This window comes from Acipenser ruthenus, chromosome 22 (assembly GCF_902713425.1).
Source record: "Acipenser ruthenus chromosome 22, fAciRut3.2 maternal haplotype, whole genome shotgun sequence".
NCBI classification, from domain to species: domain Eukaryota; kingdom Metazoa; phylum Chordata; class Actinopteri; order Acipenseriformes; family Acipenseridae; genus Acipenser; species Acipenser ruthenus.
Genome location: NC_081210.1, coordinates 29,178,019 through 29,202,174, shown reverse-complemented (window position 1 = coordinate 29,202,174; position 24,156 = coordinate 29,178,019). Strand labels below are relative to the sequence as shown.

General features: G+C 42.1%; 1 protein-coding gene across 3 annotated transcripts; it reads right to left on the bottom strand.

The window, feature by feature from the left end:
- Positions 1-538: 538 nt before the first annotated feature.
- LOC117431492 (RING finger protein 44-like) lies at positions 539-21,984 on the bottom strand. 3 transcript variants are annotated; one of them, XM_034052448.3, is made up of 11 exons: positions 21,656-21,984; positions 11,835-12,028; positions 10,313-10,535; positions 9,864-10,034; positions 8,283-8,456; positions 7,229-7,390; positions 6,684-6,799; positions 6,417-6,504; positions 5,782-5,903; positions 5,363-5,462; positions 539-5,157 (listed from the first exon to the last, which is right to left on the bottom strand). In XM_034052448.3, exons 2-11 carry the CDS (start codon positions 11,939-11,941, stop codon positions 5,095-5,097), a joined length of 1,326 nt encoding a protein of 441 aa, XP_033908339.1. In that variant the 5' UTR covers positions 11,942-12,028; positions 21,656-21,984; the 3' UTR covers positions 539-5,094. The 3 variants fall into 3 exon arrangements, with proteins under 3 accessions (XP_033908339.1, XP_033908337.1, XP_033908338.1); XM_034052446.3 differs by lacking the exon at positions 21,656-21,984 and adding an exon at positions 15,439-16,584; XM_034052447.3 differs by lacking the exon at positions 21,656-21,984 and adding an exon at positions 15,439-16,581 and having other exon boundaries at positions 9,915-10,034.
- Positions 21,985-24,156: the final 2,172 nt, after the last annotated feature.

Here is a 24,156-nt window from a genome sequence, read left to right as displayed (position 1 = left end):
TTTTTAATTAAGATTTTTTTGTGCCCATATTTATATGTCTGAGGTATGTTTAATGTGCGAAGAAATAAAACAAGCCAACATTGCAAATTGCAAATGGTATGCTTTCTGATATAGCGAACATAAGCACTAAACTATGGAAGAGTTTGATAAACAGACACCAAGTGATTACATTTCAGTGTGAAATGTAACACACGGGTTTGAGATCTTTAATTCAGCTGTTCATTTGGGCTAAATGAAGAAAGAGGCAATGCTGCTGGTTTGAACACATCACTACAGTGGGGTAGCACCCCAATCCTGTGAGCTGGATGCAGAACCTCATCGTCCTGATCATTCACTGTCACTGCACAGCCTGTGAAATTGAGGACACGTCCAGCACTCTTACTTACCACAAAACATCTCCACCTTTACAGGGCTGCTGCCAGAGACTGTTCCAGGGGGAAAAGCATGCACAATAAGCACACCAGAGCGACTTGCTGCCCGCCCTGTGTTTTACAGTTATTAAAGTGCATTCTACGTTAATAACACAGACACAATATGATACTGGTATACATCATACATTTATTAGTGAACAACCCTTTCAAATCAGCCACAACAATTAAAAAAAATATGATTGCACTACTCGGTAAAGCAGAACTAGCAACTTTCATTTAAAAAAAGTACAAATCTTAAAAATTTCAAATCGGTATACAGATGTATATATATAATACAGTATAACTAGTTAAATGTTAAATGCTACAAACAATATGATTCTAATGGAATGGAAAAAATATATAGCATTAAAAACCATTTTCCTATATATATATATATATATATATATATATATATTAGCATTTTTTTTTTTTCAAATACAAACATGGCAAAAATGAGGTAACTGTAAATGTGCAAGTACCAAAGCAAAAATATCTTCCTAACACAGAACACATACCCTGACACCCTTCAAGGGAGCTGCCTGCACACCAGACTAGCTCCCCCTAGGGACCAGGGTGTATTATAACAGTAAACAATCCACTATCCCACCACAGCAAAAACCATCGGTAAACAATCAGTGGCATCTACAGAGCAATCAACAAATCACAAGTCCTAAAGAATTTTAGCTGCTTATTGGAATACATTTCGCACCACACAAGCTGTGAGATTTCTTTATTAATTGGATTACTAAAAGACTACAAGATTCTGTTTTTTCCTGCTGAAATCTGAAGACCACACTGTAAGCTGCATCAGTACCACGTGGTACTAAGTGAACTGGTTTTAGTAAAGTATTGGACATGCTCAGAAGCAACGGTTTCAATGCTGAACATTTGCATCGCGACTCGAAGATGAATGAGGATTTCAAGAAAAATACAAGAAAAATCAGATTTTAGTTTGAAGTCTTTCATGTTGTTTCTGGCAATTAAATAAGAGAATTAGGAAGGATGTTCCTAATTACAGTTGAATATAATACATGCTACTAATAAAAACAGCAGAGAACTCAAAAAGAAATTAAGACATCTTGGGCATGGAAATGCCAACCCCCAAAATGGGCATTCATTTCATTTCTGTGGAAGAAGAATTAACAGGAACGTTTTTACTGTGAAATAAAAAAAAATGACCTACATGGTTCAAAAGAGGATCTCAGCATCATACAATAATAAAACAAGAAGCTCAGGTATTAATGAACAGAATACAGGAAATACAAATTAAATGGATTTAGCAGATGAGACCTGAAGGATTAACAGACAAATCTGAACACTAACAAGATTATTAGAGTCGTGTTTATTTTCCAAATAAGCAGTGAAAGAGCCCCATCAAGCGCATTTTAAATCAGGTTTGGCATTTAGCTCCAAGACTTGATTAAAAAAAAGAACTGCAGTTGCAGAGGAGTTTTTAAATAACATTCATTCACTACTAGGGGGTCTCTAAATAACTATGAAATTTACTTTAATTCATTTTAATTGGAGATGGCAGTAGATGGCGCTGTTGTGCATTTGCTCTGAATTCTGTTAATACTTGATGGATCCAAAATAAACTATTGCATTCCGTTTAAAGTGAATATAGCAACATCCTAAAAATATAGCATCTAGCACCGGATTACTGTATGGCTTTCAAATGTCTGTTTCCAACAGCGCCGCCTAGAGTCACTGGGGTATAACTGCACCAGGCAATCAAATCTAAATTATTTCTCAAGTCAGATTTAAATAAGAGAGCCTTATACTGTGTGTGTGAGAGAGAGCGCCTTTGGATTTTGAAACTACAAATAAATAAAATAAAATCTTGCAGTCTTTCAAGTGTATTACGAATGTGTGCAGTACAGTGCATGGCAGGTATCAGCTGAGCACAAAGTCCCCTCCCCTCCCCTCCCCTCCCCTCCCTAAAACCCACAGCCAACTAGAGCTAGCTAGAAAGCATTCCATATCTGGCAGACATGCATGCATATTGTGCACATTTAAACAGTGCCCCTTTCTAGATAGCTTTCACTCAAATTACACTTTATTTTTTATTTATTTATTTATTTAAAATCATGCAAACACCTTTATGATAAGTTTGGAAGTGGTTTAGGTAGGATAGTGTGTGCAAAGGCACACATTTAAAATAGGAACACAACCAGTGTATATATGTGTGTGTATATATATATATATATATATATATATATATATATATATATATATATATATATATATATATATATATATATATAAAAATTAGTCTATCATTCAAATACAAGAACACAGAAACAGACCGTTAATAGGTAGATTAACACACACTTCGATGATGGGCCGCAGTGACACATTGCCTATTTTATAGAGATATATATTTTATATACTTTTTTTTTTTTTTTTCCTTGCATGCCTGTCTTTAAAAAGATGTGATATCCATTGCTCTCTGCAAAAAAAAAAAAAAAACTGAATGGAAATTGAACTGGTTGTATTAAAAACCCCACGTAGAGCCTGCAGAAAACAAAAATACACTATATATATATATATATATATATATATATATTCTTTAAAAAAGCAAGGTATCTCCCCTTCATGGTAACATTTTGATTTCAAATTTGTTTTTGTTTCCTTTGATTTTTCTTAAATTGGAAAGCCCCTGAGTGAAATCTGTCACAATTCACAACATATTCAAATAAGAAAGGTTTCTATGCACACACATACCCCTCATTAGCTCTGTGTATAGAGAGGCATATTCTACGTGGTGGGATATAGTCTATTCCAAATGGCTTTTGATAACAGCTACGATGAGGGCACTGGAGTCCTGCCAGGGCAAGCCTATGCCAGCAAGTCAAACCAGAGTTGAAGGGGTGAAAGCCTCCACTGTTTGTATAAAGACTAGTTGCCAGCAAGTGTTCACTATGGCAGTGCTACAATGGGTATTCCCTATGCACGAAGGACTCTCAAAGCCATTTAATATATCCTGAACCACCAGAGCATTGTGTTTAAGATCCGAGCAAGAGGGGCTGAGAGGGGAAAAGTCCAGTGCATTACTCAGCAGAGCCAGCGACATTATCACTGATATTAGCACTGTGAACTCACCCCATTACTGTCACCAATAGTGAACACAGGTTACGCAGCTTGCTTAAACATTCTTCTGTCTTCAAAACAAGACAATGCAAGTGAAACATGTCTTGTTATGTAATACTCTTCAAGCTGTCTTTTAAAAACGCTGCATCTTGTACGAGACCCGACAGAGATTTCGAAACAAACAGCCAACCTCATGGTATTGCTTCCACCTTATCCTTCCCAGAACCCTTCACTTTTCCAGAAGATACAAGCAAGAAATAAAACCCTTTAAAACAACCGAACACGTCTATATAAAAAGGGTGAAAGGTGGCAGAGAAAGAACTGTTAGATCTTTAAAACTTCAGTGATACGCGTTTGTGCTTCTCAAGGTGTTGAAAGGCATAGCTGAAAATAAAAAGAGGAGTGTACTGAATATTTGGCTCACAAACAAGAAAAGCAGGCCTCCTCCAAGTCGGGAAGAAATGTCCCATTGATCTGCACACTCTGCAGGGTGCCATGCAGCCCCTTCAAGACTGGAAGCTGTCAATCACAAAACAAATCTAACAGGTCTCTACAGGGATGGGCAGAAAGCAGATCAACACCATGCTCTCAGTTACCCTAGTAATCCGCTTGATTAAGAAGTACTTGATCGCCATTTACATATTGCTCGGCTAAGTTAACAGTCCATGCAATTCCCAGCATGCCTTGATTCCATCCACGGTACAAGGAGTTGCAGCTGGATGACTGTGTACTGCTGTGGTGGGGCGAGTATCCAGGGCTGTTTGTACTGTTCAGTAGAGCCCAGCAATGCTGCGTGTAAAACAGCAGCTTGTCCCATGTCTTTCTTTTTCTGTTGCCAAGTCGGTCAGTCTGGAACCATGCCCCCTGCTGGAGTAACAGTGGCGTTTGTTCCACAACCCACATTATTTCATGGCTTCTTTGTTTGAAGTTTCATTTCAAGCACACCTTGCCTCAGGCCTTAAAAAGATACTGCACCTTTTTACCACTGCAAGTCGTACTTTTTACGATAGCATTCAGCAATTCATTAAAAAAACAAAATCAAATACATTATTGCGTAACATACATTATTAACAAGTCACTTTGCCCATCACCTTTACAAACATGCATCTCAGACAGTGAAGCCTCCCTCCAGCTCAGTGGAATGGTCCAGTTTTCTTCCACAATAACCTTGTTTTCCTAGTCTGCTGATTGCACAACCATTTTACCCCCCACACTCCCCCACTGTTGCAGTACTTGGAATGATTCTAGCATCAACTAGAAAACCAAATAAAACCAAAAGAGTTAAAACACAAGAACAGGTATTACATGTTAAATCTTTGGAGTATCAGAAACACAAGGGCGATCGCAAAAAGTACACACAACACAACTCCAGAACGTGGTGGCTATGCGGTTATACTAGGCAGTAGCTTTCATCAAACTTACACGATGCACAGCGGAGGTAAAACAGAGCCCCAAATACGATCCTAGATTGCTTATTGTTCAAGAGGAAAAGGCTCGGGGGAATACGGAGGGGTAGGCGGTAGGTTCCCGTTTCTCCAAGAGAACGGTCTCCATTTATTGTGCTGCTTCTTGTTGATTAAAACAAAGAAAAGTTTCACTCAACATCTCTGTGGATTTCTGAAGCGTCTGCTCGACAGATTGGACACGTGCGATTGCTCTGAAAAAAAGAAATAAATACAATGTACAAACCCGGGGCACAGAGAACGGATTAAAAACAACGTACAAATATGAACACAACATGAGCTTTTCCTATCCTAGCCTGAGAGCACGCCCAAAACTCAGATGAAACATTCAGTTACCATGCTGCATGACTATGGGACCTGGCAAAGAGGTGTTAAATAGAAAACCAATAAAACCCGTACCTTTAACCATTTGTCAACACACTTTGCGTGAAACTCGTGGTTGCAAGGCAAGACTCGCAGCAGCTGCCTGGACTCAAAATCACTAAAGCACACAACACACCTGTGAAGAAAGAAAAAAGAAAAAGTACAATTTCAAGACTTTTTTGGGGGAAATCTTACAATGCCCATAATCAGTGTCAGGTCAATTCCTGTTTTTCCATTCCAATTCCATTTCCAGTCCCTTTCTAGAATCAATTCCCACTTCAAACGTCTTCGAAGGAACTGGAATTGATATTTTGATTTTAAAAAGGAATTGAAACTGAAAACCAGGAACTGCCCCTGCCCATAACAGAAATGAACAACCAACCCTAGTATTCTGCGTTCAAGACTAGAGGAGCTATCGTTGTTTTACCCGAACAGGCCAGTTAAAAGTCTCTTACAGAGTTTGTTCAGACTGGTGGTTCTCCTGGTTGAACCTGTAGGACGGAAGCTGCTCTATATCGGCTTTGGTGAGTCCACGAGGTTTGGCCTCTCCCAGCCTCTCAGCGAGGTTCAGCAACGCCTGCAAAAACACCAAAGAATTGGTTTCCCAGGAATGCAGTCTTCGCTCCTGGAACTGAAGATTACAATGCAAAACAACTTCCAAACTGATCAGGAATCATCATGTCTTTCTATCATTAATAATTCACAATCGTTATCATTAATGCTCAAATGAAATGACCAATAACTTGATCATGAATGATCTTTATTTAATTAGGAAGTAGTCCTGTCAGGACCACACACTCCCAGATATAGATTACTGGACCTTGCCCAACTGCTGCTTGCGCTGAATAAAAGTGACAGTAAGAACGTGACAGTGCAGGTCTCAGGATTCAGCAGGATTGGGGGGTCACGATACTGTGGGTCATTTGAATTGGCAAACACAGGATCCAGTAATGTGGAGGCCTGTGATCAGGGACCAGTGAGAAGACCCTTATAACAGAAGAGACAGCCAGCTGTAGACACTTCTAGTCTCAGAGTAAAAGACCATATTCAGCCCTTTATCAGAGCAGACTGTACACAAGCCAGCTCTGACCTCATAGTTTTCCATCTCCACGTCATCCACATCTAGGTCCAGGCTGATGGCGGGTCCCACTGCAGTCGGAGGCACCGGAAGCATTGAGCTGCAGACACACAAGCCACAGCTGGTCACTTGCCCAGGCACCACCTCGGTGCCAGTTATCATTGGAAATGTCATGCTAGGAGGCTCCAGAAAACAGATGCATTCTAACAAAAAGATGTTCCTTTAAAAGTCTGTATGCTAACAATCTCATTTGAATATCCGCCTCCTCGATATACTCACAGGAAGTACGGCAGGAAGCTGGGATAGTACGGTGGCGGGGGTGGGGGAGGGGGCAGGGGTTGCTGTAGCCGGTACCTCTGCCCGCTCACACGCCTCGGCAGCACGTGAGGATATGGCTGGAGAGAGACGGAGAGAGAGATTGAAAAATGAAGTCACTGAAACGTACAGGGGTCGAGAACCACAAATAAGTCACTGAAGATCGGAGCTGCTTGTTCTGTTCCTCCAATGCCCATCCAAAGACAACAGACCATGTTAACACCACAACGAGGGACAGCAAGGTGTCTTTACCTTACATTTCCACAGTATCCTCTAACAGCACGTCACCCACCTTATAATATTATCAGTCAATCTGAACAGGTGACTGTCCTGTTTCTTATCACATGAATCTTCTTCAGTACATAATATATTTTATTTATAGATACAAATAATAAAGATCACAGGAATTGTGCTGTCACTTCTACCATGAGCAACAGGCTGTGCAAGCTGTCAGTCCCTAGCTTTTCTCGCAGTGTAATAAGATGAATACATTGAGTGCCGACACTCACCACTCCGAAGGGCAGCTCCTGGTGAAGAGGGTCATGAGGGAGGTACTGGAGGGGCACAGACGGAGGCATTGCTGGTGGGTGGTGGGCAGGGGGGTAGGAGAACCCCCCCACAGGGTGCTGGTCCCCTCTCATCTCCACGTCGTTCTCTACCCTCTGCAAAGGCTGAAGCACAAACAGGAACCTCAAACCCCCAGGACCTCCATTCCTCACCTCAGGAACAGACAGCCAGGAACAGGCCTCTTTGCATTTGGAACAGTTTGCTTATAAACCGCTCCTGTTCATTTGAGCCCTTTTTTTTAGTGATTAGGATAGAAGTTGGTTTTGCATTCAATAATGGTTAAGGTACAATCTATCTAAATTTACATGTGAAAAAATAAATAAAATAAATAAAATAAATAAAATATAGTCAACTTCACTGAAAAGAATCAGCCCTAAAGAATGTCATATTAAACACACAATTGTACAGAATAATATCTAACTTAGTGCCGCATGTTCAAGTCACCGTTCAAGTGCTCGCAAACAAGCTGTCTAAAAGAAGGCCTAGGTCAAAAGTTTACCGGTGTTTTCCCACGGCTGTGCCACAGGCTGAGTCAGCTGATATAAATATCTGTGGGGAGTCCCCCTGACATTGTGACATGCATTTAAAACACACGGGGATTCCTAACTACGGGCTCTATAGACAGCAACAGCTCTGATGTCATTTTGCTTTGATCAGGCGATGTTTATCCTGCAACAAACTGAACCTAAACATCTTGAGCTAAGCTACTTCGAGATCATTTCCTGAAAACATCCCCTACAACAAGTTGAAGAAAAAAAGTTGTGTTACTTGCGCTATATGCTGGTTCATACTTCAATCCACTGGGAGACATTTGTGCGATCAGCTAAAGTTGAGAAAAATTCAACTCTGGCAACCAGTCACCCTTTTGAACATCAGACTGTCGCACGACTAGAGACGAAAAATCACCCTCAGAGACAAAGTGTGAACCAGCCTTTAGTCTAATCTGTACTTCCTGGAGTGAACACCTTGCAGGGAGGGTGTGTTTCCAGCACTCACCATGCGGGGGTGCTGTGGCTGCAGAGGGACGAACTGGCTCAGGGGAGCGAGGTGAGGCGGTTGGTGTGCCGGCACAGACGGAGGAGGGTGCAGTATAAAATGTTCGCTGGAGATCAGAGGCGGAAAGGCTTGGTAAGATACTGGCAAGTGCTGCATTGTGCAGGCTTGGATCAGCTGGAAACAAAACAAAAATACAGAACACATTACAATACAACAGATATACAACCCTGGAGCCCTAATACAGACTTGTCCGTGATTAGCAGGGGGAGTCAGGAAGGAATCAGTTGCAGTGCAGGCACAGTAAATCCAGATCGTTTCTCCAACATCAGTGGAAATCTTCCCAAAGACATCCTGCCAAAGTGGCTCTCATCTTGAGTGATTTGCCTGTCAAATGCATTTCTCCGAGTGCCACTCTCCCGGACAGGCGAGGATCTGATCTTTCTCCTACTTAATGAGCCAGGAACAAGCTGGAAAAATGCCAGGTGATGTTTTGCCTGCATCGGTGCACTGCCAAAAGGAAACACTTTTGCGCTTAATGGTCAATGTTACCAAACTGCAATGTTATCAAACTCCATCGTCTTCAGGTTACAGTTAGGGCACGAACAAAAACACCACAACTGAACAGCACTGATCGTTCTGACTCACGTTTCTATTCAGATTTACTGGATCGAACAACAATATGGGATAGGAAAACATATTTGCGACTGGGGTCTGCAGGAAAGGTCAAATGACAGCAAAACAATCAAGCTGTTAAACATATACAAGCTGTCTTAATAATAAAAAAACACACACACACGTATATATATAGTGGTATAAACATATATAATACACAATACAAGGTGAAGTACAGAACAATACACATGGGCTAGCTAACATCCTACCTACCCCTGGGTTATCCAAACGGTGAAGCACGCTGCACTCATGAAACATTGTGAAATGCACTGGACTCGATCATCACGTTCCTCTGCAAGTTACTGTTGTTTCCTTTTACTGAAGCTGTGCAAAGTGTTTGTGGGATGGCCGGTTTTTTTATTTTCTTGCTCCTCGTTCATTGCCCTGGTTTTGTCTCTCCTGCTGCAGAGCTCTAAGTGCTTAGCTGTGTGCTAATCCAAGTGCAAGCTGGCTCTACCCTTTCCATCAGCTGTCCCTTGTGAAATACAGCTGACTTCACACGAACACACCCCATTTGAATAACTATGCTACTCTGCTCCTGCGATCTCAAATCACAGCACTGAAAACCAGTAGTCAATATTGTTTGGGAGGAGCTGCTGAATATATAAGCTTGTGCCACCTGGTTTCAGATTAGTTAAACACGTCACTAAGCATGTTAAAGCTTAAAGATTTGTCCCTCTGAAAACTCACAATGGTGCAGAACGTATTACTACGAGTTAATACCTTGATAATTCGATCTCCTTCTTTGGTACTGCATTATTTACTGAAGCCAACATAAAGAAAGCGAATGTGTGCTGTTTATTTGTGTCTGCGCATTCCCCTAGCCTTGCTTCAACCCTGAGTTAGGAATGGGTGGGAATGGGTTGTATGGACATCACCGCCACTCCAGCCCTTCCCTTTCAAACTCACGGGAGGAGGAAGAAGACAGCAGAGCAGAGAGAGCTGTCTGCTCAACATTACCGAGCATGCTGGGAGCTGCTGAGTGCTGCACCCTGGGATAGGCTGGCCGGCATGGATTGGGAAACCGTGGGTCGTCACCGTGGTAACCGTGTATGAAATCGGGACTGGCCCCTGATGCATCTGGAAGAGAAATCACACACACATATACCTGTAAAAACAAACCCAGCGCCAGCAGTGCTTCCTTGTCAGTCAAGGGCTGCAGATCATGTGCAGCACACCAGAGAGAGTCTTCTCACCTTCTACAGGCAGCGTGCAGTCACTCAGTGAGCCTGCCAGCTAAAACAATGCATTACATCATGGGGAAGGATTAACAAAGCACATTACAGTAATTCAGAAAACCATTCCAACGCTGTTGTATTTAAGCCCATTAGACCAGCCTCCTCCCGGTGCCCCCCTACCTGCTCGTGAAGCTCCACCATGATGGGGTTCTGCTGAGGCGGGTGTGCGGCAGGGTGCAGCATTCGTGGCGGTACGCTGGTGTGACTGTACGGTCTTGACTCATCTAAAGAGAGCTGCTGCTGATGCTGCGTGAACAGCGCGTGGTGGAAATTCTCATCCTGATGCAAAGAGCTGTGCAACAAGGGTCTGTCTCGCCGCCCCCACTGCCGTCTCACTGGAGGGCTGCACAGAGAAAAGGAACAGTGGGAAAAACATGTGAAGAGCCAAGCTGGTGGAAAAGTGTCTTCCCCGAATTCTCCAAGGTGCCCCTGAAGTTTGTAAAAGCTCACCAATTGTGTCAGTCTGAGAGCGGCTGCTTTTTTTGTAACACATACTCCATGCTGTGCAGTGCCCACTGCTGGAAAACCAACTAGACCACCCCCTTCTGAAGAGCAGCCATTCATGACGAATAAGAAAGAATTTGCTTCATTTAATTGGCACCGGTACAATCCCCAAACTCAAGATGCTGTAGTACTGCTGAGTTTTGGTATCCAAATCTGAAATATTAGCCTGACGAGCACAGCCTGGATCTGAGCTCACAAAATTAAACTGGCAAGGGGTCAAAACACTTGTTATATTCCTGTGCCAAGCCAGGCCACCCCTCTGCTTCAACATTCAATACAAAAAAAAAAAAGAACAGGAGTATCCAGAAACAGGTAACGAACTGAGTGAATTAGACCCTGCTTCTGTATCAGCGAGGGCCTGCAGGTAGCTGCTAATGTCGTTAGCTTTTGGGCGACAGCCAGTTCTACTTGTGTTGCTCTTCTTGATCAAGTAGAAACGCTGTCACTTTGGGAAACAGATCTCTCTCTCAGCAGGGTTCATGCTGCCTATTCATAAATCATCAGCTTTAGGCTGCTGCAAATGTTGTTTTTATGTTAAATGTGAAAATTCAATACCATGCTGTCTGCATTAGTAGGCACTAAGAAAGATGAGCCTATCAACCAAAATAACTGCTTCTATATGCGAGTTTAATAGAAGAATGCAATGCGACATGTTATAGGGTTCGTACTGAATAAATGTACACCATTAGAGGAGAATTCATTGCAATTTCAGTCATACATTAAGTAAACAACCTAAAAGTGCAGAATTGAGTTATTAATATATTTAACATTGAAAAAGCAATACAAGGTGTTGATGGTTTATGGTCATATTTACTTATAATAATCCTGTTGTATACCATTGGGAGGCATTGTGATTTCAAACATAGCTGTGTATTGTTTTGTATTCACTCAAAGAATCCTCTTTCATTGTTCAGATAAGTGAGAAACATGCACTGTATTGACTCCGTTCAGTGAATTTGACCTGCTTTCTACAACATTAGCCATTTTACACTGCAGCTGTATAGATTTTGTTGGGCTGTAATGATGCAAGTTTAGTAATGTTCTGCAGTATTCATCAATGCAGAAATCTGAAAAACAACAGCACGCTAATGGTGCTCAGGTTTAATTTGAAGGTGGAATAGAGCGTGGGTCTCCTCACCTCCTCCTGAGATGCGCTGGGATATTGCAGGGCTCCCCTGGGAATCTCCTCTGATTGAAGGGGGCAGTGGGTGGCCGCCTATTCACCGTGATTTCCCATGGTCGCATTGGTGACGTCGGGGGGCAAGTCAAGCTCTGCAGCGGGGGTACAGCGTGCTGGAGGCACTTGTGTCTCGACCTGGGATTGTCTTCACTCTGAAATAAAACAGCGCTCCCTTCAGTCAGTCACGCCAAACGTGTCCTTATTCCCAGACGGACCTCACTCCCAAAGATTTTTGCATCAGTGTGAAAAAACAACAACACTAATGTTATACAACAGGAAACAAAGGGTAGGAATGTGCAGAGAACTCTTATTTTAACATAACATTCTTGCAAGAGAACAATGGGGAGAAATGATGCTTTTTATTGCTCCTGAAAAACTAAAACAGTGTTTGTGAAACGTATTAAAAACCCCAGTGAATTCCCCAGTGCAATGAGCCAGCTCATGTTAGTGTCCTGGGGAACACCGCAAAACACAACAGACATAACATGAAGTCTTGAAGCTCCCTGTAACTGTATCATTTTTTAGTTCAATTTTCCAGGTGAGAGAGATGACTGTGCCGGAGACGAAATGCTGCAGTCTGTGAAGAAAGCTTAGCTTTTCAACAGTAGTTCTGAAACATCTCTACAGGAAGCTACTGTAGACTCAGTAAGGTCTCACTTAGAAGAATATATATATATATTGTCCTCTGATGTGATTTCATTTTGGCACTTCTTTCAAACAAACTGCAGCTGTGAAAAACATTTGCTTTTAGTCACCTGCCCTCTTAAGTCATGTCATGCTGACAATATTATAAATCACTCTGACCTATCTTACGAATCTCAGGAAAAATAAAATACTGTACACAATGCATCCCGCATCAGTGTTTTCTATTTCTCCACTGCTTATTTCTTGATAGCCCTTTTCTCTGAGAGTTTATCAGCACTGGTTCAGTCTGCAGAAGACACACCGGCCTGCATGCATTCTTCTTTCCAGCCTAGTGTTAAACCTGGTAATGCAAGCTTTACTCTTCAGAACAGTGAGGCTGTCATGGCAATGCAAAAAGAAAAAAAAAAATACATGAGAACTACAGTGCCTTCAAGTGAATTACATGCTGGTACTGTAGAACTAGCATCTAATATTCATGAAAGTGGAGTATTACATTTTAGTTTTAATAGACAATTGATCTGGAGACCTCAAAATGCATTTGCCTCCTGGAATTAAAAGTGATACATCAGTAAGGCTGTCCTATGAGGTAGGTTTTTATGCATCTACAATGGGGTGTCAAAGAATAAAGTACAATATAGTACTGTAGTGTAAGTGCAAGGTCTATAACCCTCCGTCTCCCATTGCATAGCACTTCGATCCATTCCTGGTTTTACTGGGAGTTTAATAAGACCACACCTGGGCTTGCTACATACACACTGAGGCTAATCAAGCTCGTACTAAAACCTGGCATGGGAGAAACTGCTATGCAACAGGAGTCTTATCTCTATCCCTGCAACAACATAGGTTGCCCTGCATCTCCTGGTTTGAGTCCAGCAACCCTTCCAAGTCACTTCTCAATTCCACATCCCCGCTAATCAAGGGCAGCTCCTGTCAAGCTGTTTATGATGCATAATTAAGCATGTAAACGACAATTAGCCAGCCTCAATAACAGAATGCACTTCCCTTTGGATTACATATACAGAGACAATAAAAACCTGAGGCAGCTGCTGGGAGGAGTCTAGTCCTTGTTGGCACAGTAGTGCAGTCCAGGGCAGTTCATTTCATACTGCACAACATAACGCGCACTGTCAGTGTGTCCCTATGAGAAGATGAAGTCCCATAGCAAGGGCTGTGATTGAACCAAAAACAACGACGTGCCCTTCAAAACAAGACAACGGTAGGGTATCTCCTGCAACGTGCAGTTCCTGTGTGAATGTGCGCACGGGCTGGCAGGGAGGAGGGACCGTCTGTTTGACTCATTCTGCTCATTTGTTAGGAGTTCATCATACAGCGCAGTTCTGGGGCTGCACTATCACTCCAGTGATTTAGAGAGTGTAAAGAAAGACCGGATTCTCCAGCTGTTTAATTCCACTTTAAGAAACCGAGTACAAACTGTTCAGTGTCTTTGCAGCGCAGTGAAAAGCAGCCCTTCAGTAATGAGTTTCAAGTGATTACTCAACTCATTTACATTGCAAATCGGGACACTGCAGACAGTTTGCGAAGCATTTCTGGTAACACACACTCACGCAACTGGCAGATTATTTTTTAAAGCAGATATAATGTTTCATCTTCCAAGTTCCTAACATTACCCAGAAATTAGATTTCCCCAATGAAAAGTATATGGAATTCAGTTAAAGTATGATCATCGGTCCACATTTGACTATAAAGGAAGTATCGCTATGCAGTTTAAAAAAAAAAAAAAAATTACTTAACATTTATTAAACCAGGAAAGTCCTGTTGAGACTACAATCTCCTTTTCACCGAATACCTGGTCAAGAAGATGACACATCATACCAAAAAAAAAAAAAAAACCACAAATTAAAATTCAAAATCAAATGAGCACATAAGTTAATCAAATTACAAGCAGTAATGTAGGAGCATCGGCCAAAACAAAAGCATGTCTCGGCTACACAGATGCCATTTTGCTTAGTTTTAAATCCTTTAAAAAGGACAATAAATCTCAGTTCTTCCTCAAGTTTATTCCAAGACCATGGAGCTAGAAAACGGAATGTCTTTATTGCAAATTCAGTACGAACCCTAGGAGTCTGAGATCTAAGATTATAAATATTAATTAACAATTTATTAAGGCAATTGAGTTTTGCCAAGGATAGCCTTATAAACAATTATGTACCAATGTTTCAATCTTCGACAAGATACATCTATACTGTAGGAATCACAAGAATGGCCACGATCACCGAGTTAATAACATGCATGCCAGTAACCTCGTGGTTGTGTTTCCTGCCGACACTGTTCTCTCAGCCACCAGGCGTGTTGCTGGTAAAATGGGTCCCTGCAGCTTTAAGAGGAGACAGCGCAGACAGGCCACGTGCTCACACAGAAACCAAGCAACAACAAAGGAAACGGCACAAAGAAAACCGCCGTTTCCGTGTGTTAAAAGCATCCCGTCGCATTTATTAGATCGGAAGACACGATTTAAAAAAATAATTCGCTCTACACAATTTAAATCTGTAAACCGATTTCTAAATAACACAACAACAAAGACAACGTCGGAAATCGCCTTCATTTCCATCTTCAACAACATCTGTAAAATAAACAGTTCGGGTTGCTACATGTGCAAGGGAATCAAATTCGGATTTCCAGGCTTATCGTAAACATGTTTTATATAAATAATACAATATGGATATATATATATGTTTGTAACACAGTACGTGGGTGGTTAGTTATATCACAAGGTAACAAAAAAGAAATCCACAATCCTCATCTTTAACTTCACGATAGGGCTGACGATACGTTATTAAATCGGATGTAAAACAACAATCAGGAAATGAAATCCTAACTAACATGCAGCCGTTACAAACAAATGCGAAATTAAGGCATTTTCCTTTAAATTTAGACATCGGTTCAAAAATGTACTTACCAACTCGTCAAAACAGTGCTGAATGCAAAGATGCATGTATGATACGACCTCTCCCGAATGACGCCTGCTTGGTGTATTTCCCTATCTCGCAGAAGTGATTACAATATTTCACAATAACTTCTGCAGATCTGCGATACTGTCAATATCGTAGCAAGTGCATGCTTTTCTTGTATCGTAGCCCACAATACACATCCAGGTATTTATTAGCAACACGCACTGATCTTCCTGTTTCTTTGTTTTTCTCCCCTAACTTCTATTTTTCCAGTTCGGTATATTTCGTAACCAGAACTGTTTAAGTGCTACAACAACACCACTTTTAAAAAAGAGTCCGGATTCTGGTGTCAGATTTTGAATTATTTTTGTAACTGCCTCTTTAAGAACTGCCACTGTTGGAATCCAACAAACAACAATATTTGATTCTCAGCATTCTAATCCGCGTGTGCCCGTCTCTCTGAAGCGAAAGGAACATGCATGTAGCAATGCGCGTCCACGACGAGGCCACGCCCTCAGTCCTAGTCCCCTACCCGCGCGTCCACAACATCCCACCCTTCCTGCCTCAAATACACGTCCCATTTCCAATTCGCCCAGCCATTTAAAACCTGCAGAAATCGAAGTGGTTTTGCTTACCAGAGATAAAGAAAGGGCTTGCATTTATTAAACCAAAACAGTAATATAAATCTACAATACCCACAGCACCCTGACTGACACACACCAACACAGACCCCAGTCCTGTCCAGCACACACTATCCACAGCACCCTGACTGACACACACCAACACAGACCCCAGTCCTGTCCTGCACACACTATCCACAGCACCCTGACTGACACACATCAACACAGACCCCAGTCCTGTCCAGCACACACTATCCACAGCACCCTGACTGACACACATCAACACAGACCCCAGTCCTGTCCAGCACACACTATCCACAGCACCCTGACTGACACACATCAACACAGACCCCAGTCCTGTCCAGCACACACTATCCACAGCACCCTTACTGACACACATCAACACAGACCCCAGTCCTGTCCAGCACACACTATCCACAGCACCCTGACTGACACACATCAACACAGACCCGAGTCCTGTCCAGCACACACTATCCACAGCACCCTGACTGACACACATCAACACAGACCCCAGTCCTGTCCAGGTCAACAGTTTCATAGGATACACCCTGATACGCGTTGTGGCTTATCACAGAGTTCCAGGCTGCAATATCATGGCCTCATGATAATGATAGTGTTTCACAATGTTCCCTTCCCATCGAAAACAATTCTGAAATACACAGAGGAGTTTAGTATCTCGTTATAAGCTACTGTATACTGGACAACAAAAATTATATATATATATATATATATATATATATAAATTTTGCTTGTGGACCCCAAAATAACTAGGTCTTCTATATGGATGGGAACGTTTCTGTGAAGAACCAGCTGAGCTTGAGAAAGTGTCTGGAAAGTTGTTTTGACAACATGTTTTTATCAGAGTTGTAAATGCAACATGTGGAGGAGACACCTTACTTCCAGCTGATTGGCTGGGTTAAGAGGCGGTGTTGTACAAAGGGAGCCGCTATGACAAAACAATGCATTTGTAAGGAACACCCTGAACGCTCTTTTCAACTGTGGCGGATCAGCAGGACAAACACAGAGCTGTGGTCGTCTGTTCTGCCGTCTCAGAATGGCTGCATCCAATTCCTTCCCCTTTGTCTTCCTAACGTCTCTCTGTGAAGAGGGCCCGTTTCCACACAGGCCTCCTGACTGTGACACTCGAGTCTGCCCTGGCTGACGTTCTCTGGCACAGTGCTGTATCTTCCCCTGCTGGTTCCCCGCATTCAAAACCAGGCAGTCTTGAGAGCAGACAGTCTCGTAACTCAAACAATAGCTGCTTGTTCAGCAATAAAACAATCCAGCTGGCGGGTCTGGGCTGCGAATGCTTTGTCACCCGAGTCCCTGTTTGTAGACCTGGAGGACAGCGATGTTCACTTCCCCGTTTAGTACAAGATAGAACCAAACATATACTGTCATTTAGATAGGATTTTATTGCTGGTACACTACATCTACACGTACCATTATATATTATATATATATATATATATACACAGTACATGTTATTTCACTACAGTACTGTAGCATAATATTTTGTTCAGCACAAAATGTGAATGAAAATGTACACTTATGTCATGAAGTATTGGTGATATATAGCGATACATAGTCTGCAATAATTACCTGTGCAAGTTTATAAAACACTAAGTTGTTACAGTGCTGCATGAAGATTTTTTTTCCAGACGATTCAGTTTTTATTTTTAGAATAGCTGTGAAAGTTTGACATGCCAGTACAGTGAACAGCTGCAGAACGAAGGCAGATTCAACACTGGAATAAGCTGAACCCCCCTCATTCTGTAGGGTAGGTAGGGAGGGAGGGAGGATTTCAGTCTCTGCTACAGGGCAGTCATTCCTTGGCTTTGAGGTTATCTTGTTAAATGTGACACGTACTGTCCACTTCCAAGGTTAGGTAAAGTGACTTAGGATGTTTTTAAGCCATTTCACAAAGCGTGCTGTACAGCTGGAGTACTCCAGATAAAACTGGGTGATGCAAGGAGATCTTCCACTATCCTTTATAACAGTGTATCACATAACCATAGGAAAACTGCAAAAATACTATACAAAGATACAGTGGTAAACTTTTATAAGAGAGCATTTGTGAACCCGATGCATGTGTTGAATAATTTCAGATATTATAAAGCCTGTTCTCAATGCACAGCAGCTGGCTTTAGTGTACAAAGTGAAGACAGACTTTCCTTTTACACACTGTACTGGAAGAAGATGAAATCATTACACACCCTTATAAATAAATGATCCAAGGCCCCCAGCACCTACATTTCAGATTGCAGAGAGCCCCAGCACGCCTGAGGAACCATCTGCTGTTCCTGGTCTTACAGTAAAGTGAAATACAGAGGGCTTGAGCTGCACAAGTGCTTGAATATCTGCCTTGTTCTATCATTCACAGTGCATCTACTGTAGCTTAGAACATAATGCTCTCAATCATTTCATTATTACTGGGGGAATTACACTCCATTAGAGACAGCGGGGATGATGTCCATCCTAATTGCAAAGCCATTGCTACTCAACCCTAATCTGAAGAAACCACTCCACTAGTCTCTGTGGCCAATCAGTACCTGGTATCACTACACTATAGTCCTGTGCATTTCTGATTTGGGCTCGTGTCCAGGGGTCCGGGAGACTACGCTGAAGCCCACGAGGAGTCTGTTCCCCTGGTTCACCTTCTTCCCATCAGCAGCACTGCCCCTGTCCTGCAGCAGCACGAGGACAAGCACAGCCCATCACACAAAGCAGACAGCATGGCTCTGTGTGAGAGCAGCACTGATTTAAAACTACCAGTTCATGGTTAAACAACGTTACTGTTCCCTTGGATGAAACCGGTGCACATTTGGTGCTGGAGAATATGCAGTTCAATAAATGCGGCCCAGCTCAGAAAGAGTTCACCACATGATTGGCTTGATCGGTATGTCTGTTTCACACCCCTGGAAAGAGTCAACCTCCACTGTGATTTCCCCAAAACAACTGGCCTTTTTCAAAGCTAAGCACCAGAGTATTCAGCATTGTCAACGTCACAGCAATCTCTGCAACAAGGGCAAAACACTTTATTTCCCAGTCCCACAATGGACAGTGACGTCTTAAATCCACTCCCACACGTCTCTGGATTATTACAATCTCACGCAGGAACTCCTAATATAAGAAAGGCTTGTAAAGGGCCAGTCGAGTGAATTAACAGTGTTGGTGAGGAAGTTTAGACAGAGCTGTTGAAAACAGTTTTAGCCTACAGTATATTTTATGTGAACGCCCATCTTTTCACATCCAGACACTTTATTACAATTAAAAAGAGCCTAGTGTCAGCTGATCATCTCCCTATTAAAAAAGAAAGAAATAATTCCATACACCTTACTGCATGAAGAGTCCAGACAGGAATCATCAATACTGCCCCTTACACAGGGTTACCATGTGACTCCATGTACACTATGACACTTTGGGAGTTCAGACTTTTCAATGCAGTGTCCCGGTGCACATGGAGTCATATGGTAACCCTACCCTTACATTCGCTACCAGCTCAAACTACAGTACAGAAAAGTAAAACAAGGTGTTATTACAAATACACACCTTTGCTTGAAAATAAGACCCAGAGTGTTTGCAAGAACTATCAGTTTTGCAGATTCAGGGATGGAAATAAGACTCCTATTGCATAGCAGTTTCACCCAGTTCTGCTTTTATTACAAGCTTGATTATCCAGCATATAGGTAACAAGCTCAGGTGAGTCTCACTGAATGGATCAAACTGCTGTGCCTGGGATTGTGTTTCAGAAGGTCTGCCCTGATGGTGGGATTTGCATGTGCAGCTGCAGCCACTGCTCTGGCAGGTAATGAATACAGAGATGGAAAAATCTCTGCTTCCCTGGGTCACCAACGACTGTCTGAGTGATTTAGTGAATGGATTAGATCAGCACTGTATGGAGCACTTGCTTTGAGTTGTGGTATACAGTAAGCCACAGTGTTTCGATACTTGTACGATTTAAAATGCAGATAACTGCCAACAAATCTGCTGTACTTGCATGGGATTCACCAGTTGAACAGGACTGAATTAAAGGTGGAACTGATTACAAGGACCCTTGATTTAAGTGTAAAGGATTCTCTTTTGGAAAATTGAAATCTCACCCTAACCCACTGCCATTCCACTCTCTGTGCCTCTATCTGATTCGCAATGCTGCAGGAGATGAAGACTGTCCTGGGTAGGCAGACTGACTCACCTTCCTTAGTCAAATGAGTCACTGTCACGCCTTTCAGGGTTTCTTAAAGAACAGGCTGTGGAAACACTGCTTGTATATGTAGCAACTTGTAAGGGAGGGAAGAAAAAGCCTAGAGAAATCACCAAGGCCAGTCTGCACAGCGCACTGTTACCATGTGCCATGTAGAACCTCAGTGCAATGCACAACCCCACATGAATACTGTTGGGTGTCATATTGTTCAAAGTTAAGTTTCTAGAGACAGAGAATGGAGGAGTACTTTGGAGACACAGTACTCTACATGTATATTATTAGGAGACGCAACCCACCCTGGCGTGCAGCTTTTAAACTAAGCTATACTGTGTATCACAAACTTGGATAAGCAGCTGTACAGCAGAAGTGGAGAAGGAGCTTTGAACATATATTATGATATAATTTAAGGTTGTGTGAATATTCCTATCACACACTCACTCACACACCTGCAGGCAGCTGTACACAGGCTCAGGGTTTAAAAAGGGGAAATGAGCTGTACCAACTTCCCTAGACGTAGGGTCTGCTGCAGCTTTGAACATGGATTATGTAAGAGTAAAGCAGTTTGCCGCAAGCAACACACACACAAAAAACACAGAACTAATTAAATTTTGCACTAAAAACGTGATGATAACATTTTTGTGGAACATGTACCCGAGTACTATTGATTTGATCACTTGTCAGTCTTTTCTAAACAATCATGAAACATAAAATAAACGTGCAAAATGCACAGAAACCGTGCCACCAATACATTAACGCAGGATTTAAAGGAAGTCGAGCGTGGCTATTTTTAAACTTCACGGGACGCTGCAACCTACATAATTCAGACACAAACAGTACAAGAATATACACCTTTTGCAACGATATTGTACAACTAGATTTCAATGCAAAACAAGTCTCGTCAAGCTCGTATTTAATATATAAACGATCAGCCTAGCCCACGCATGCTCGACTCCTCTTGATCTCCGAGTTGTTTTAATGCTAGGCTAATGGTAATCCAAAACAACACTGTAATTGTGCAGCAGCACAGTCTACACAGCCAGGCCTCTCTACCTGTCCCAATGCAGAACAACACTGCAATGTTGCAGCCCCGGCGGTAATTGCGGGTTAAATAAAAACGATGCAGACGCAGCGTTATAGAATGTCCTTAGTCTTTACAATGAACACATATAGAGATTTCAACCCGAGCACTGCAATGTGTACTAGCACTAATTTAATGCTGAATATAAACATGACAACATACAAAACTAGGAGGGGCTCCGGGCTGCTAAAAACCAGAAAGGCAATATGCAAACCTCTGAAAACCGGATTCCTCGCAAAACAACGCAGCTAAACCCCCAACCACGTCGAAAGAATAACAACAGAAAAGCTCCGATCGGTTACCTGATTGTTAATTTGCAGGCATGTTATCCCTCGATCTGTCCCATTATAATCCCTTTTCTCATCTCTCTCATATTTTCAGTGCATCGCTACCCTGTCTCGAGCTGTTCCTGCACAATGGAACAGTCCGTGGGTTTGACCATATCGGTCAAAAAAAAAGGGTACGTACGCCCTTACAGGGATTCTCTCCGCCTCGGCTTATATCATTTTTGTAGCGTTTTAGCAGAAAAACATTCATTTAAATCTACTTTGATTAATCTATAACGGGCGAATGTGTGCCCTAATGCCTGCTTGAAGACTTAGCAAAGCGGCGTCCGTTTTGTAGTTCACCCCCTTTCGTCTTCATTTTGACAGAGCTGAATGTGTATTGCGCAGAAGGTTACCGTAATGACTTTATAAAACGGACAGCATTTTATCACCCCGCCTTCTCCCCCAGTTCCCAATGTCATGTTTCAGAGTCGATGAAGAACATATCGTGTGTTTGCATGTAGGTCACTTCATCTACCGTGTGGAAACAAATTGCATTTACTTGTCTGTCTGCAAGTACGTGTTTCCCAGCCAGTAATCGGCGTGCAGTTGGTTTGTGGTGATCGTTGTTTCTTGCTATTGGCTTGAGTTACATAAGATCCGAAGGGTTGGTCCTGTGCTTGACAGTGCAGTCAGTTCCTTCAGCTCACTATAAATGCCATAGCAGTATGATGTCACCCCCCCTAGCTAGATCCCGCAATATAACAGCCAGCAGGGCATTCGCTGCGGTATTACGCTAATAGCTTTTTAGTAGATTAGAGAGAGTCGTTATTCTTACCAGTTAAATAAATAAATCACTACAAATGTTGACACTGGGAAATACTTACATGTTGGTTTGGAGGTTTATCATACTGATAGCAATTACATCATTTAAACTATTCTTCCATTTAAATCACCTCCTTGAATTATGGTGTTTTGATGGAGGAGCTTATTGTGGATGCTCGGTGGGCAGGTGTTTCCCTGTATAGAGCAGCAAATTACAGTCTCTCTCAATGAAGGTGGCTCAAGCCAGACTCGACTCTCGTACAGTGGTGACCTGGTGAACTGGGAGGGGGCGAGTCATCTCTTCCACTCCTGGTCTCTGTTCCAGAGTTGTTAATTATATAATTTGACCTGTTAAACCCAGTGCATGGCCCTCCAGGACCGGGATTGGATACCACTGTTTTTGAGCATTAGTCACAGTTCTTCCTTAATTATTGCAGGGTGCACACATCCTGCAGAGCTTGCAAACCCTGATTATTTGTGCTAGAAGCCTGGAAAACAGATGATTCTCTTATTGTTTTCCATTGGCATTATCAAAGAGTGCAGGATTCCAACCAGGTCCTTAGTTTCTTATCTGCACACCCACGTAAATGACAGAGCTGATGGTCAGCAAGGCTCTGGACTCCTCGCTTCACACATGCACAATATAGATGGAACAAGGTCCTTGACCTGAGTGTATGGAAAGAGCCACACGTGAGGAAGCACTGTGTTATATGGATACACCGTTTCTATTGATAGAAAAATATCAGAGACACGTCATTTCATTACTATTTCACTAGGCGGCAGTATATGCATTGCTATACTCTAACCCGATGACATCACTGCATGATTGCTCTCTCTATAAAACACCATGTACAGTATACCTTTGTCACTGCTGCGTTGCTTATGTTTATGAATATAATGCAATTTGATATTCATATGCCATTTTTTATTGTCAGTGTCTAACTTGTAATCCAAAAAACTGACTTTGACTGCCTGGACTGCATTAGTAGCCCCGCTGTTTAATGTGAGTTTGTGAATGTCAGTTAGACCAATTAGAAAATGGTGCCTGTCTGAGCCCCACAATAGCCTAGTTCCACAGTTTGAAACCTCGGTCCACATTGTATATATATATATATATATATATATATATATATATATATATATATATATATATATATATATATATAGCTTGTGATTAGCTAAGCCACAGGCAGTTCTTTAAAATTCATTATCAAACGTTCAGATCACACGGCAGGTAGAAAGTGTTTCGAGGTTTACATTCTTTACAGTGTCCTCCTGAATTCCTTCGCAGGAGGTATGAACATTACATGATCTGGTTCTATTTGATGTTAGACTTTAGCCCAAGTGATTAGCACTGTGATTTGTGATAAAGCAGACCTCTGGAATTCACACTTTGCCCCTGTATACCCTGGGGTTGTCCTGCCAGTGCCATCGCTGACTGTTTTAAATCTCCTGTAAAACAAACCACACCCCCATGGCAACGCTCTTTTGCCCCTTTCGTGTAAAATAAAGATGAATTATGACACTCACGCTGTGATGATTCACGTTGATACTTCCTCTACAGACATGCCTGACAGCCACGGCTAATCAAATGCATGCATATTTAGATGCAGTTTTCTTCGGATCTCAGCTAGATTTAAACTGCTGTTCCTAAGCATGGGAGGCCCTGCCATACCCTGCGTGCTTTCAAGGTCCTGTTTGAAACACCGTCC